This window comes from Oenanthe melanoleuca, chromosome 26 (genome assembly GCF_029582105.1).
Source record: "Oenanthe melanoleuca isolate GR-GAL-2019-014 chromosome 26, OMel1.0, whole genome shotgun sequence".
In the NCBI taxonomy this organism is placed as follows: domain Eukaryota; kingdom Metazoa; phylum Chordata; class Aves; order Passeriformes; family Muscicapidae; genus Oenanthe; species Oenanthe melanoleuca.
In genome coordinates, this window is record NC_079359.1 from 5,827,081 (window position 1) to 5,841,512 (window position 14,432).

The window sequence follows — 14,432 nt, forward strand, 5'->3', positions numbered from 1 at the left end:
TGTCTATAATACAATGTTATAATGTTGTAATGCAAGGACCGGTGTATGTCAGAGTGGGGTGAACGCATACACACCTGAGAAGCATTGTATGCTATCAGTGAGCTTTATATATAATATGTATTATGTAATATATAAAATTAAAATATACTCCAGGATCCAGCCATTCCCTCTGGTCTGTCCCTAGCCACCACAGAGAAGAGTGCTTGCCCTTCCTCTTCCTTTCACCTCAAGGATTCTGTGATTCCATGATTTTGCTTCTTCAGAAACTTCTCAATGCTACTTTGTCAGCCAGAAGCAGAGGTCAGAAGTTTATTGAACTTCATCTTATTGGACTCTGCCCATCCATCCAAACATTCCAAGTCTCTCTGCAGAGACAACAAATTGACACATGCTCCCAGCTTGCTGTCATCTGCAAATTTACTGATGGACTCAATCCCCTCATTCAGATCATCAATGAAGAGATTAAACACGACTGGCCCAACACTGATCCCTGGGGACAGCACTGGTGACTGGCCACCAGCTGGATGCAGCCCCATCCCCACCACTCTTGGGCCCAGCCTCCAGCCAGCTCTTAGCCCAGCAGAGTGCTCTGTCCAAGCTGAGGCTGCAGCTGAGATGGTATCAAAGGCTTTGCCAAAGTCCAGGTAGACACATCCACAGCCTTCCCTGCATCCACCAGGTGGGTCACCTGGTGACAGGAGATGAGACAGGCAGGACCTGCCCCTCCTAGACCCACACTGACTGGGTCTGATCTCCTGGCCATCCTGTAGGTGCTGGGGGATGGCACCCAAGATGATCTGTTCCATAATCCTACTGGGCACTTATGTCAAGCTGACAGGCCTGGAATTTCCCAGCTCCTCCTTCCAGCCCTTCTTGTGGATGGGTGCGATCCCTTCAGGGATGCTCTACATCCCATCAGGCACAGGAAGCAGCCCAGTGACAGAGGGGAGGAATACCACAAGGCTTTGGAGCAGCAGATCTCCCCCAAACAACAAGCACCACCTTGCAATTCCACCTTCCATAAAGGGGGAGGCAGGAGGGCTTTCCTTCTGGCCATTCCTGCCAGTCACTAGGTTTGGTGGAGGGCTGAAGTGTCAGGGAACACGGGAACATGCATCTCCAGGAGCGTGATGCAGCCTTGGAGCAGCAGGAAGGTCCTTGCAGCTTTGTATTTCCACCTCACAGACAGGTCCTGCAGGTCTCCAGCAGCATTGAAAGATCCTGCAGTTTACAGCCTCCTCCTGGTGCTCATGGTTCCTGTGCTGCTCCTGCACTAGATCCCAGGATGCTCCAAAGGAGTTTGGATTGCTGCTGGAGCTGCTGTGCCACCAGGTTTTCCAAGAGGACTGATGGATATCAATTGTGATAACAGATTGTTCCAGAGCCGTTGCATTGTTCGTGTCAGAAGTAAGTTTTATTTCTTTCCAAACCCAAAATAGTATCTGCAGCCATGAAAATCCCACTGCACTCCCCCACCCCCAAACCCCTAACCATAATTTACTCCTCTGGTCTTGTCAAACTTCACAACAATACACCTCAGTGGGAGGGGAAATTTTTCCATGTGGTACATGAGAGAATTAATCTCTGCCCTGCAGTTCTAGTTAGTCAAGGAAGAGAATTATGGTGATGAAGTTGCATATTAGCCCTAATTTAGTAGGATATTTTCAACATTGTTCTTAAAAAGCATAATAATTCCTACTTATGACTTAAAAACTACACACAAGGTACAAGGCTGCACTCTGCTCTGTCTCTCCAGACTAGGGACTACAATCACAAACTGGGAACTTAAATAATCTGAACATCCCTAAGAGTCTATCTCTACAAGGCAATCAAATCAAGGTCCTAATACTAATGTGGCAAGCAGTCTTCTGACATTGAGTATTTGTCACAAAGTCTATTTATACCAGTGCATGAAACACATGGATTTTGAAGGATGTTGCAGCAGGAGGACCTGCCACAACCAGGTACCTCTTGCATTCACCCAACAGCTTCAACAAATGGTCCAGAAGTCGCTCAGACAAACAACTCCATCCAAAATAACTGCACTAAAACTACTCAAGATCCAGCACGCCGCCTGAGGTCAGGTCACAAGCAAGAGGCACAACTAGCAGGGCAAAGTATGGAGGACAGTGCTTTGGCCAGCTCAGCTGGCTCTGGCTCTCCCTCTTGCCTTTCTTTGCTCCCCAGCAGTGATCCCTGAGGGAATTTTGGTTTATTCTGTTGTTCGGGCCACTTTTCCTTTTGACATGTTTTCTTCGGAATGGTCACGCTTTACCTTTATTTCCATGGGGTCATCTGCATCATCTGCAGCCAGAAAGGAAGAAGGATGAAAGCTTGCAAAGTCTTCTGTGACTTCAGTCAGGTGAAGATACAAAGTGGCAGAAAATGCTTCTGTTCATGGGCATCAAGAATCATGGAATCCCTAAATGGATTGTGTTGGAAGGGGCCTTGAAGCTGCTTTCATCCCACTCTGTGCCATGGGCAGGGACACCTGCCAGACTGCTCCAAGTCCAATCCAACTCCTTAGCCCTTACTCTATTCCAACATCTACTCACCTGTATGAGCTTGTTTTCATACTGAGATGGGTATTGGGATAATGTTTGGAGTCAGGGACTCTCAAAATTTTGGCTCTACCTATCTCCAGCAGCACTCACAGGATTTAGTCCCTGCTACCACAGGGCTGCTGGAAGAACTGCCAGCATACATTGGTTATATCTGTACAATTCCAGTGTGTGACCCCATTCCAGGGTTGGGAACAATTAATGCCTTCAGAGCAGTGAAGGAAGGAATAGTTAAGGTTCCCCTCCGCTGCTGCATGTTGGGTTTCTATAATAGAGAGAGGCTGCTGTGGCCCCCTGTTAAATAAAAAGGTATTTTGTCACTTAAATTCCATTAGGGTGCCAGGCTGGGAGAGCTGAGAATGTTCAGCCTGGAAAAGAGAAGGCTCCAGGGAGAACTTGGAGACCTTTCCTAAAGGGGCTCCAAGAGAGCTGGAGGGGGACATGGGACAAAAGCCTGGAGGAACAGGACAAGGGAACAGCTTCCCACTGCCCAAGGGCAGGGTTAGGCTGGATATCGGGATGAAATGATCCCTTGTGAGGGTGGGAAGCCCCTGGCAGAGGTTGCCCAGAGCAGCTGTGGCTGCCCCATCCCTGGAAGTGTCCAAGGCCAGGCTGGACAGGGCTTGCAATAACCTGGGATGGTGGAATGTGTCTGTGCCCATGGCAGGGTTGAAACTGGATGAGCTTTAATGTCCCTTCCTACTCAAACCAGGCTGAGATTCCATGTTTTACCATGAAGGGTTCCTCTGAGCTCACCACAGGCCCTGGGATTTCAATTTTAAGAGCACAGGTGCCATAAGTGACAAATCTGTGTCATCTAATTAATTAATTACTTCAGCACAGTTTGAGTGTTCTAGCCTTACCTGATAACTACCTGTTTGTTATCCATAGGGTTTAAGCAGTGCAGAAAACCGTGCCAAAAGGTAAATTTATTGGAACAACTCACCTCTCCAGAGCTTTGTGCTGAGTGGGAATCTCAACCTCTGCTATGGATAGGGCAGATCATGGTACCAAGGACAAACAAGAATGTTCTGGGTTACAAGAGGTGTGGGCAGAGCTGCAGAGATTTCTGCAGCTTAGAGATGCACCCAGCCAGCCTGGGATGGGGAGTGAGGGAGAGGATCTGGTTTTGAGAAGGAATTTCTGCAGCATGCAGGAGGATGCTCCAAGGCAAGAGGGAAGGAAGAAAAGGCTCACACTCTTGTTCTCACTCTTGGGACAGTGTTTTAACAGTAGGAACCAGAAGAGCTGCACATGATGTTGGTATCCAAAGAGGGAAAGCATCCTGGCAAAGCACCCAAACCAAGCCCCAGAGCCCAGTTCCTGGGGACAGCCTGTGTGTCACAGCACAGGGAGTGTGGGTGCTGCAGCACCTCTCACCTCTCGTCAGCTGAGCTGTTCTGTGCTGCTCCTCTCTGACCTGCCTCATCAGCTGCAGGTTGTGGTCACTGGCTTCCTTGTGGTTCACCATGGGGAAGGGGTAATCCTGACCTGGGCAAGGTGGAGACAGAGCCTTTACCACAATCAGCAAGGACATCTTCCCTGGACTTGAAATAGTTTCAGCTTTTCTTAAATGGAAGTGCCTAATCCTCTCCATCAAAGAGAAGAGCTCCCACTTTGACATAAGAGCCTTCAAAGACTGTTAGAGCAGGAGTAAATGCACAAGATGTTCTGATACTATTTAAAGCAGCCAAGCATCCAAGATTAGATAAATTCAAAGGCAAAAGCATGGAGTGATCCAAGAGTTCTAGGATATAAAGTTGAGGCAAAAATATGTACTGTGAAATGAGACTCCAATAAAAAATGTTAATGCAGAATGAACAGAAGGAAGGCTGTTGGATTCATCCATTTTCAGAAGATAAATGCCTTATGTTTAAAGTGTGATGCTTCCATCTCATACATATTTATTTTGGATAGTTAGCAGTAGGAAAATCCTTAGCAAGGAATGTGAATGAATTACCTATGATACATCCTGCTTGCTTCTGCTCCTCTTCAGATGCTGTCCAAGGCTCATAGATGTACTTGGAGGGAAAGTTCTTTAGTATGGGCAAGTATTTCCTACAAAACAGGGAAAATAAAGGGATTTATAATCCTGCAGGCAAATGAATATTTGCAAATACATTCAGATAAGTGTAAACCAACCTGTGCCATGTTAATATTGATGTTACAATCCATGGGAAAGTTCTGATTCACTCTCCACAAAAAAAGTTGTGTTTATATTCTCAAACCTCCAAGGTGTGATATCTTCCAAAAGTTAACTTTACAGCATAGAATAAATGGGGTGATTTAAACAATACCTCAGTTTTGATTTCCTCCAAAATAGATTTTTAACATTTTCACTGACATTTCATCCTAAACATTAATAAATTTTAAAAACAAACTAATTTTTAAAAATTGCTGCAGAATGGCAAAGTCATTTGCTGTCCCACTCTGTGAGGTACCTCAGCACAGGCTTTTCCTTGGCAATACCCAAATCTAGACAAGATGGGAAGAAGAGAAGTGGGGAAATGGAGCTGTTTGCTCAACATTAACACAGTGAGCCCAGGAAACACCCCAGTGCTTTGAGAGAGCCCATCAGCCCATGATGGAGAGACAAGGAAATGAGACTCTGAAGCAAAGAGGAGAAAATAAAACTTATGTGTGTGCAGCTATAGGATGGCAGGGTTAGATGGGATATTGGGATATTCCTCCCTGTGAGGGAGGGCAGGCCCTGGCACAGGCTGCCCAGAGAAGCTGTGGCTGCCCCATCCTTGGAAGTGTTGAAGGTCAGGCTTGGAGAAACCTTAGGATAGTGGAAGGTGTCCCTGCCCATGGCAGAACTGGATGAAGTTTAAGGTCCCTTCCAAGCACATTCCAGAATTCTATGAAAAGCAAGAAACAAAGTGCAGCCTGGAGTAGGGAAGCTGTGGGAAATTCTACTCAAATCCTTTAGAAAGAGAAGCCAGCCTGATGATCAGACATGGTGCTGGAGGCAATGAGTGCTCACAAAGGAACATAAGCCCTGCTCAGCCATCACTTGGAATGACAAGTATCTCTCTTCTTCTCCATGTCTCACTTTCCTCATGTGCCATTGCAATGAGCCCTGTTTAACAGATGTGTGTGTTTCAAACTGACCCAGTTCATCAGCTCCTGCTGTCAGGGGAGCCTGGGGGATGCTGGGGTGGGTGTCCCCTGACCTGATGTAGTTGCCCTGGGGGTCTGTGCGCTTCCCGAAGCGGACAGGGCAGAAGATCCGTGTGTACTGGTGGAAGAAAGCACTGGCTGACAGCCACATCCAGTTCCCAGCATTGATGCTGTAGTCAGCATCTAAAAGCAGCTCTTCAAACACCTGCACATCAGGGATGGGAAGAGAGAGACACTCCTGAAATGGCTACATTACAAAAACCAGACCAAAGCAGGCGGGGGGTTGCTGCTGGAAGCACAGCACTGTGGGGCCTGGCTGCCTCCTCACAGGCACACCAGGAATGCTCCCACAGACAGAAGGAAGACAGAGCAACCCAAAACTCTGGGTTTGGGATCTGCTACAGACTGAGCACGTCTCCACCAGCATCCTGGCTATCCAAAAACCATGAGGATTTGGGGAAAGGAATGACCTCTCACTACTGCACTGAGTGCAGATTCCACAAACCCTGAAATCTGCAGGAAGGGGCAGAACTAAACCCTGCTCTGCAGAACCTTCCACTGCAAGACTCAGGCTGTGCAGGGTTTCTCAGGGCCAGGCAGAACAGAGAGAAATACAAGGCAGCAGTGAACCTTCATTCCCTCTTCCCAGCTGATCCAGAGGTCCCCCCGTGTCAGGAAGCAGGCGGCGGCGTGCCGAGCCAGGTGGTGGATCCAGCCCTCCTGGCGCAGCTGGGTCATGATGGCATCGATCCAGGGGAACCCTGTCTGTGCCTGCAGCAGAACAGCAGCATCAGCCCCCCTCACACACTGCTTTCACACAACCACAGCATGGTTTGAGTGGGGAGGGACATCAAAGCCCATCCCACCCCCTGCCATGGGCAGGGACACCTTCCACCAGCCCAGGTTGCTCCAAGCCCCATCCAACCTGGCCTTGGCCACGGCCAGGGATGGGGCAGCCACAACTGACAGTGCCTTACCACTGTCACAGGGAGGAATTCTGTCCCAAAATCCCATCTGAGGCTGCCCTCTGGCAGTTGGAAGCCATTCCCCATTATCCTGTGCCTCCATCCCTTGTTCAAAGTCCCTCTCCAGCTCTCCTGGAACCCCTTTAGGCACTGGAAGGATCTCTGAGGTCTCCCTGGAGCCTTCTCTTCTCCATGCTGAATATTTCCAGCTCTCACAGCCTGTCACACCCCCTCAAACTGCCAGCAGGGACCAATCAAGGCCAGAGGAAAGCTCTAAGCTCAAATGCAGCTGCTGTGGCCATGCACCTCATTACCATTTTCCATTTGTGGAGCCTCTCTGCATCCTTGTACCAGCAGATCTGCAGGCAGATGGGGTTCCCAGCCATCTGGGTGAAGTTGGGGGTTGCTGATGCTACTGTATAGAAGAATTCCCTCCACAACAGCTGCCCTTGGAGCGACACTGGAGGCAGAGAGTGGTGCTTTGCCTGCAAAAGACGTAAGTTGACAGCTTCAGTTCATACATATCATTGCAGCCTCACTCATTTTGTGACTGTCAGGCCTATGAAATAAAGATTAATCTGACTACAATACTGGTTTCAAGGCACTTTAGCATTCAAGTCAAGGAAATCAAAGATCTGAGGCAATGCTGTCTGGCCCAAAGCAAAGCCAGACTGCTGGACCTCAGTGTTACCTCAAACATTCTCCATCTATCTTCCAAAACAGTGTCACACTGGGATTTCTTACACCAAGCATGTCTTTATTAACATGTTAACTGAATTCAGGTGGTTCAGCCATCTCTCAAAGGATAATCTTAAGATGGAGGTAAAGGAGGACCTTGGTTTTCTTGGGTTGGTTTCAAGCTCACTTCTTAAGAATTAAACAAGATTTCAGAAAGTGGCTTTGTTTTATGCTACAATTAAAACTTGTCCAAGATAAAACCAGTTGATTTCCAGAAACAAACTGCATGAGCCAACCAAAAACTTCCCTTAACCACCAAAAAGACAAACTAAATTCTTGAATTTTAGGAAGGTTTTCCTGCACTTTCCTGCTGATCCTGGGTCTGCTTGTTCCCTATTCATAGAACTATGATTTGAGTTGGAATGGACCTTAAAGACCATTTCACTCCACCCTCTGCCATGGGCAGGGACCCTTCCACCAGCCCAGGTTGCTCCAAGCCCTGTCCAACCTGGCCTTGGACAATTCCAGGCACAGGGGAGCCACAGCTTCTCTGGGCAGCCTGTGCCAGGCCCTCACCACCCTCACAGGGGAGAATTTATTCCCAATATGTAATCCAAACCTGCTCTCTTTCAGTTTGAAGCCATTCCCCCTTTTCCTGTCACTACAGTTCCTGATCAAAATATGAATTTAGAATATGAACATCCCATTTCTAAAACTTCATTGGGAAGAGCTGCAGACATTCACAGGTGTTTTACACAACATGAAGCCACTCCACAGATTTCATGGGATACTGTGAGAAGACATTAAAAAAGCAGCATTTTTTGATACAACAAATCTCTACCAAGATGATCTGTGTGTTAAATCCTGTATCCCATGCCAGACATGTCACAGTGTTGGATTTGCTTACTTAGGAACAATTATTTGCTTACCTGAGCATAAATGTTTGACAACCTATAAAAAAATGTCCGAACTGACAGACAGCCCATACTGAAATAAGGGCTCAGGCCTGTGGTGCTTGGAAGCAGCGAGTTTGGGATTGTCCTTGGTTTAGTAAAGCTTGCCACCCAGCCCTGAAATGAAAACAGAAATCTGAGTTCAGGCAGCACAAGATGACACATGTCCAGTAATAAGCAGAGGAAGGCTCTTGGAACTGGCTTCACTATCACAGGAGCTTGTTTGATGTTGTGCCTGGAAAACACTCTCACCTCCTAGAAATGAAGGAGAACAAAGACAAGTCCAAGATGCTCCCCTCCTCCAAGCCCAGCTGGGCGCTGCTCTCAGCCCCCTGGAGCCACCACCACCCCCTGTGCTCCCTCAGGGCTGACCTGGTCAGTCAAGTGCTGCTCCAGGCGCTGCAGCCCTTCAGTCTCCCCTCCTCTCCAAGGGGAAAGGCTCTCTGGGGAGATCTTCAAATCCACAGGGAGAGGCACTCTGTAACACTCAGCCAGGTCGGGGTCAGGGGCACTGCATCTCCTGAGGTGAGAGAGAAAACTCCTTGAAAGGAGCCACAGGACCCAGGAGAAGGAGACAGCCCCTGTCACACACCAAACCTCCTCTATCACAGTCCAACCAGAGAACAGGGAATGATGGCACAGTCAGAAATCCCAGGTTATACTCTCCTGGGGGAGAAGAGTTCATCCTGCAATTGCTCCAGGGAATTCTGGCCTGAACTGGGGGAAGAGGAACAGTCCCACCAAGTTACAGTGCTCGGGGCAGTCAGCTGCACCCACAGCTCAGACCCCTTTTAGCTCCCATCCCCTACACAATGCTCTCCAGTTGCTCCCAGCTGTCACATCCATCCTTAGGATGGAACCAAGAGCCTCCTCAGAACCTAAGCACAATTATGGGGCTGCCTCCAAAGGCCAACCCATCCTCTGTGCCTCTGAAGAGGTTTCACAGAATCCCAGACTGGTTTGGGCTGGAAGAGACATTAGAGCTCGTCCAGTTCCACCCCTTGCCATGGGCAGAGACACCTGCCACCATCCCAGGTTGCTCCAGGCCCTGTCCAGGGACACTTCCAGGGATGGGGCAGCCACAGCTGCTCTGGGCACCCTGTGCCAGGGCCTGCCCACCCTCACATGGAAGAATTTCTTCCCTACATCAAATCCAAACCTTCTCTCTCAGTTTCATAGGGAAGGAGGCAAATCAGCTTCCTGGGCCACCCTGGCTGCTCATTCCTAACCAAGGTGGGGGCTACCCAAGCCCACACCCCTCAGCAGCCCCCCAGCATCTCCTCAGCCTCAGTTGCCAAAGCTTCCCAAGGCCTCTGCCCCCATATGGCTGGAAAAGAGAAAGAGGACCAGCAATTCCCACTCACTGGCTAGTACTTACTGGAAGTCTTCAGCTGTGAGGTTTCGGACAGGCACCTCAGGGTCACCAAGCAGAGACAGAATGTGAAGGAACCTCTTGTAAGTTAATGGGGGACTCCCACCATTTATCTCCAAAATCCTTAAAAACAAATAAGATCTCTTTTCACACAACAGAAACCAAGGAAGAAGCTGGAACTGCAAGTGGACAGGAAGGCTATAACAACTCCCATTAGTGCAACTGAATGTGGAAATTACAGATTTTACAAGTAAAACTCCATGGGTGAATGCACATCTATCCCAAGAACAGTTTCTCAGGATCTAAGACAACAAAACTGGAATCAGGATTCCAGCCATGGCTTCACTTGCACAGCCACACCCAGCCACAACACACAGGGCAGGGTGCAGGACACCTCTGGTGCCACAAAAAAACAGGTTCAGGGCAGTAAATAACTGTCCTCTCTGAGCAAACACCTGTGCAAACAGCTCGAATTCAAGACATCATTTATGTAATTTAGGGGCTTTGCAAAATTAGAGTGTTAGGGCTGGTTTACTTATTACTGCTTTTCTTCTTAGAGATTTCAATATCCTCAGTCATTCAGCACTGAGTAACAGCATGGATCCAAGTGCATTCAGACACCAGTGAAAGCTGATTTGAAAGATTTTGAAAAAATCTGACACCAAAGACTCTTTACCATATTTAATAGAACTTTTACAAGTCCTACTAAATGTGCTGGAGAATTTCTTTCACTCTGTTTAAAAGAGTAAGTTTTTAGGTGAATTAAACTGCCCAAAAGGAAAAAGTTAACCAGCTCTTTAGGCTGAAATCCTAAAATCTGTGCACAATCTCTTCTGTCCCTTCCAAGAGGGCAACACACAAAGTTTCTCCAGCAAACAGCACCACGTTCAACTCAGACAGTCCAATTTTCTCCAAAGGAAAAACCTAAACACTTGGCCTTTTCTCTTCTGAAATGACCTGGAGGCAGCTGTGGATGCGGGGCAGCCACGTACCGCTGGGTGTTGTACAGGCTGTGGCTCCCCAGGGACAGCACCTCAAAGCCCAGCTCTGCCCCCAGGCGCTGGATGTTGGCCTCCATCTCCTTGTAAAACGGCTCCATCTCTGCATCCAGCGTCACCTGTGTGATGTTCCACTTCTGGATGTGATCCCTCAGAACAGCCTCATACTCCCCTTGAATGACCAGCAAGCAGGAGCCCAGCTGACACAAGTTCTTGTGGAGATCCTCGAGGGACTGGAGCAGGAAGTGCCAGCGCAGGGCCCCGATGTGCATGGAGGAGGTGAGGAAGGCTCTGTCCAGGATGTAGACAGGGTACAGGGCCTCTGAGGACTGCAGGGCAGCCAGCAGCACGGGGTTGTCGTGCAGCCGCAGCTCCTTGCGGAAAAGGTGAATGGTGCGATGCAGCATCCTGCCTACAGCAGGGAGGGAGCCCCTGGCTTCAGGATACCAAATCCTATGAAGAATAAGGTCAATTAACAATTAGAAATAGAGATTAAAAAAAAAATCATCTGCAGTTTTTACCACAAACGTCTTGCTTTGATAAGTTTTCATGAGAGAGCAATGCTGGAACAAGAGCAAACCTGTCCTCTGGCCCCACCACTCAGCAGCAAGATCACCACCCAGCTCCACAGAGAATGGTCTCTGCTGCAAATGAGTCACTCAAATCCTTAAATTAAATCCCTCAATGAAATTGTGTCCCAATAACACTCACTAGACAGAAGGAATCAAAACAGATGGAAATGTCAGAGCTCCATTTAGTGCACAAACACTTTTTAACTCCACAGACGTGGCTGTCAGCAAACTGTCTGGAAGTCATGAACTTATTTCAAGGAGGTCCACAGGAGCAATCAGCTCATCACAGACCTGCTACAATACTCCTGTCAGGCGATTTTAGTAGGAGACATCTGAATTTATGGATTTCACAGAATCCCAGACTGATTTGGATGGGAAGGGACATTAAAGCCCACCCAGTTCCACTCCCTGCCATGGGCAGGGACATCTTCCACCATCCCAGGTTGCTCCAAGCCCTGTCCAGCCTGGCCTTGGACACTGCCAGGGATGGGGCAGCCACAGCTTCTCCAGGCAGCCTCTGCCAGGGCCTCACCACCCTCACAGGGAAGAATTTCTTCCAATATCCCATCTCACCCTGCCCTCTGGCAGTGGGAAGCCATTCCCCCTTGTTTATTCCTCCAGACCCTTGCCCAAAGTCACTCTCTAGCTGTCTTGGAGCCCCTTTAGGCACTAGAGTGGGGTCTGATGTCTCCCCTTTTCTTCTCTAGGCTGGACATCCCCAGCTCTTCCAGCCTGCCTCCAGGGCAAAGCTGGGTGTGATAATGACACAAAACTACTCTTGATTCATACATTTATTCTCCTTTGAACTACTTCAGCTGAGTTCAGACAGTTGGCAGGAGTGGTGACCTTGGGTCTTAAGCTGAAGTGGCTCAGGGTACAGTTTGGGAAGCAGCTCACAAGCTCTGGCTTCCCTGCTCAGGACAATGGACACAGCAGATGCCAGGAAGCAAAGAAGGAGCCCAGCTGCCACCTCGTGTCTGCACCAAGCCCAGCAGCACCTCCTAAACTTGCTTTCCTGTATAAAACTGGGGAAGTTCAATGCCCACCTCCCAGGTGGGTCCCCACCTGCTGCTAATTTCAAGCTTTACCCCCAGAGAACAAAGAGATCAGGGATTAACAAAGAACCAAACAACAATCCCTAATTCAGCTCAGCTCTTCCAGCCAAACAGCTCCACTCACCCCCTCACCAATGGCTGCACCTGCACGAGGTGACTCAGCCCTTGCTCCTACTCAACTCACATCCAGCAGCTTTTCCTTAAATCTGATTTGCCCCCAAACACATGCACTAGCAGCACCCAGACAGACCCACTTTGTTCCAATCCCCCAGTAAGGCCCCAAACTCACGAGTTTGGAGTGCAGCCCAAGGCAGGGCAGGGCTGGGCTGTGTGGGGTGCTCCGCCCTGCACCCACTTCCTGGGAGAACCAGAAAAACAAGGTGCTTCCTGCTGCTCAGGGGAGCACCCACCTGGCATTTTTGGGTACTAAACCATGCAAAGTGTGCTGGAAGAGTCCCCTGCACCCTATGCACCAGCTAGCCTCACTGAGGGGCTGCACCAGTCAGGGGCTCCAAGGCCCCCACAGCCCTACAGCCTTTGAGGCTGTCCCAAGCCCTGTGGCCCTACATGGTCCGCAGGGTCACCCCAAATCCAAGCCCCTGCAGCCCCAGGATGCCTGTGGGACCACACTCACCCCGTGCTCCTTGGTCTCACACACCTGGGACTGCTCTGAGCCCAGTGCCCCACACAGCCCATGGGATGGCCCCAAGATAAGTCCCCAGGCTGGGACCCATCCCATCCCTTCCAGTCATGGCATCCCTGCAGGAGCAGTGGGACCAGGATCACACCACAACAGGGACTGGGCACAGGGCAGGCAGCCCCAGGCCAGGGCCTGGGTGGGCTGTAGGGTGTGAGTTAAAGGCAGCTCTGGGGATCCCACTAAAGGAGACTGGGGGACAAGGATTTCATTAAAAGAGGCTGGAAGGAGCAGGGGCTCCATTAAAAGGGGCTGAAGCTCACTGGGAAGGGAAGGAGCCTAGAGCTAAAGAGGTATCAAAGCTGGGTGAGCAGCTGGGATACCCTACTGGGTGGAAGGAATGGGGAGGGGATATGTAGGCCATGGGTGGTGTCAGAAAGGAACTGCGCTCTCAGACACTCCTGTCATGTCACAAGAAAGGAAAGGAAAGGAAAGGAAAGGAAAGGAAAGGAAAGGAAAGGAAAGGAAAGGAAAGGAAAGGAAAGGAAAGGAAAGGAAAGGAAAGGAAAGGAAAGGAAAGGAAAGGAAAGGAAAGGAAAGGAAAGGAAAGGAAAGGAAAGATGCTCTGGGATGGCAGACAAGGCAGAACAAGTGCTGTCTGTCACTGACGTCATGTTGGGATTCCACCTCTCCTTGAACCAGTGACTTGAGTCCATTCACCCAGCAAGGCTGGGCAGACTCCCTGCCACATCCAGATCATATCTGTTCCCCAAAAATCAACCAGGCAGGCAGAAATACACCTCGCACTGGATTAATCCCTGCACTTTGGGACAGATACACCAAGACAGAAAGCAGGGAAAACCAGGCCTTACCTTGAGGGTGGCAAAGCTGATGCTCCAAGGACTTTACAACACGTCACCCCAAAAAGATCTGATCCTGGCTCTCCTGCTGCTGAGCATTTCTCTCCACAGGCAGGAATGTGATGCAAGGATTGTCAGTGGCACTGTCCAAAACCCATTATGCTGCTCCTGTTCCTACAGGCATCCAGAAATTAGTTGTCCAGGTTTAAACATGTCTAAATACCATAAATATCTGCACTGATAGCTTCTGCATCAAAGATGGTCTAGGCTACTCAAGCTTTTGTGTAATTCCCAAGAAAGAAGGAGGAGAATTGCAGGCAGCTCCTCTCTGGTCCCACTGGCCCTTGGAGCTGACAGAGCCAGATTGAACAGGGACAAACCAAGGTCTAGGAACCAGGAAGATAATTTTTAACAGTTTAATTTCCTCTGTGGTGCACTCTCCATTGTCAAATGCTCCTTGACTATATCCTGGCTGCTTCAGAAGCAATAGTGAAACAGGTAAATACAGGTGTCAGATATGTCAGCAGCCTCACACCTGCTCTCTGAAACCTCAGTCTGGGCTTGTGAAGTGGAATAATTATCATTGTTAAGTTTTTAATGCTATTCTGATTTGACAGGCTTGAGAACAATTCTTAATTGGGATCTAAGAATTAATTTT

The 14,432-nt window shown here is 49.0% G+C and overlaps 1 protein-coding gene across 2 annotated transcripts; it reads right to left on the bottom strand.

The window, feature by feature from the left end:
• Window positions 1–1,394: 1,394 nt before the first annotated feature.
• Window positions 1,395–13,890, bottom strand: LOC130263788 (cryptochrome-1-like). 2 transcript variants are annotated; one of them, XM_056511584.1, is made up of 11 exons: window positions 12,567–12,694; window positions 10,645–11,103; window positions 9,659–9,775; window positions 8,653–8,800; window positions 8,257–8,397; window positions 6,964–7,134; window positions 6,315–6,455; window positions 5,738–5,889; window positions 4,522–4,619; window positions 3,942–4,052; window positions 1,395–2,304 (listed from the first exon to the last, which is right to left on the bottom strand). In XM_056511584.1, exons 1-11 carry the CDS (start codon window positions 12,692–12,694, stop codon window positions 2,213–2,215), a joined length of 1,758 nt encoding a protein of 585 aa, XP_056367559.1. In that variant the 3' UTR covers window positions 1,395–2,212. The 2 variants fall into 2 exon arrangements, with proteins under 2 accessions (XP_056367559.1, XP_056367560.1); XM_056511585.1 differs by lacking the exon at window positions 12,567–12,694 and adding an exon at window positions 13,787–13,890 and having other exon boundaries at window positions 1,401–2,304.
• Window positions 13,891–14,432: the final 542 nt, after the last annotated feature.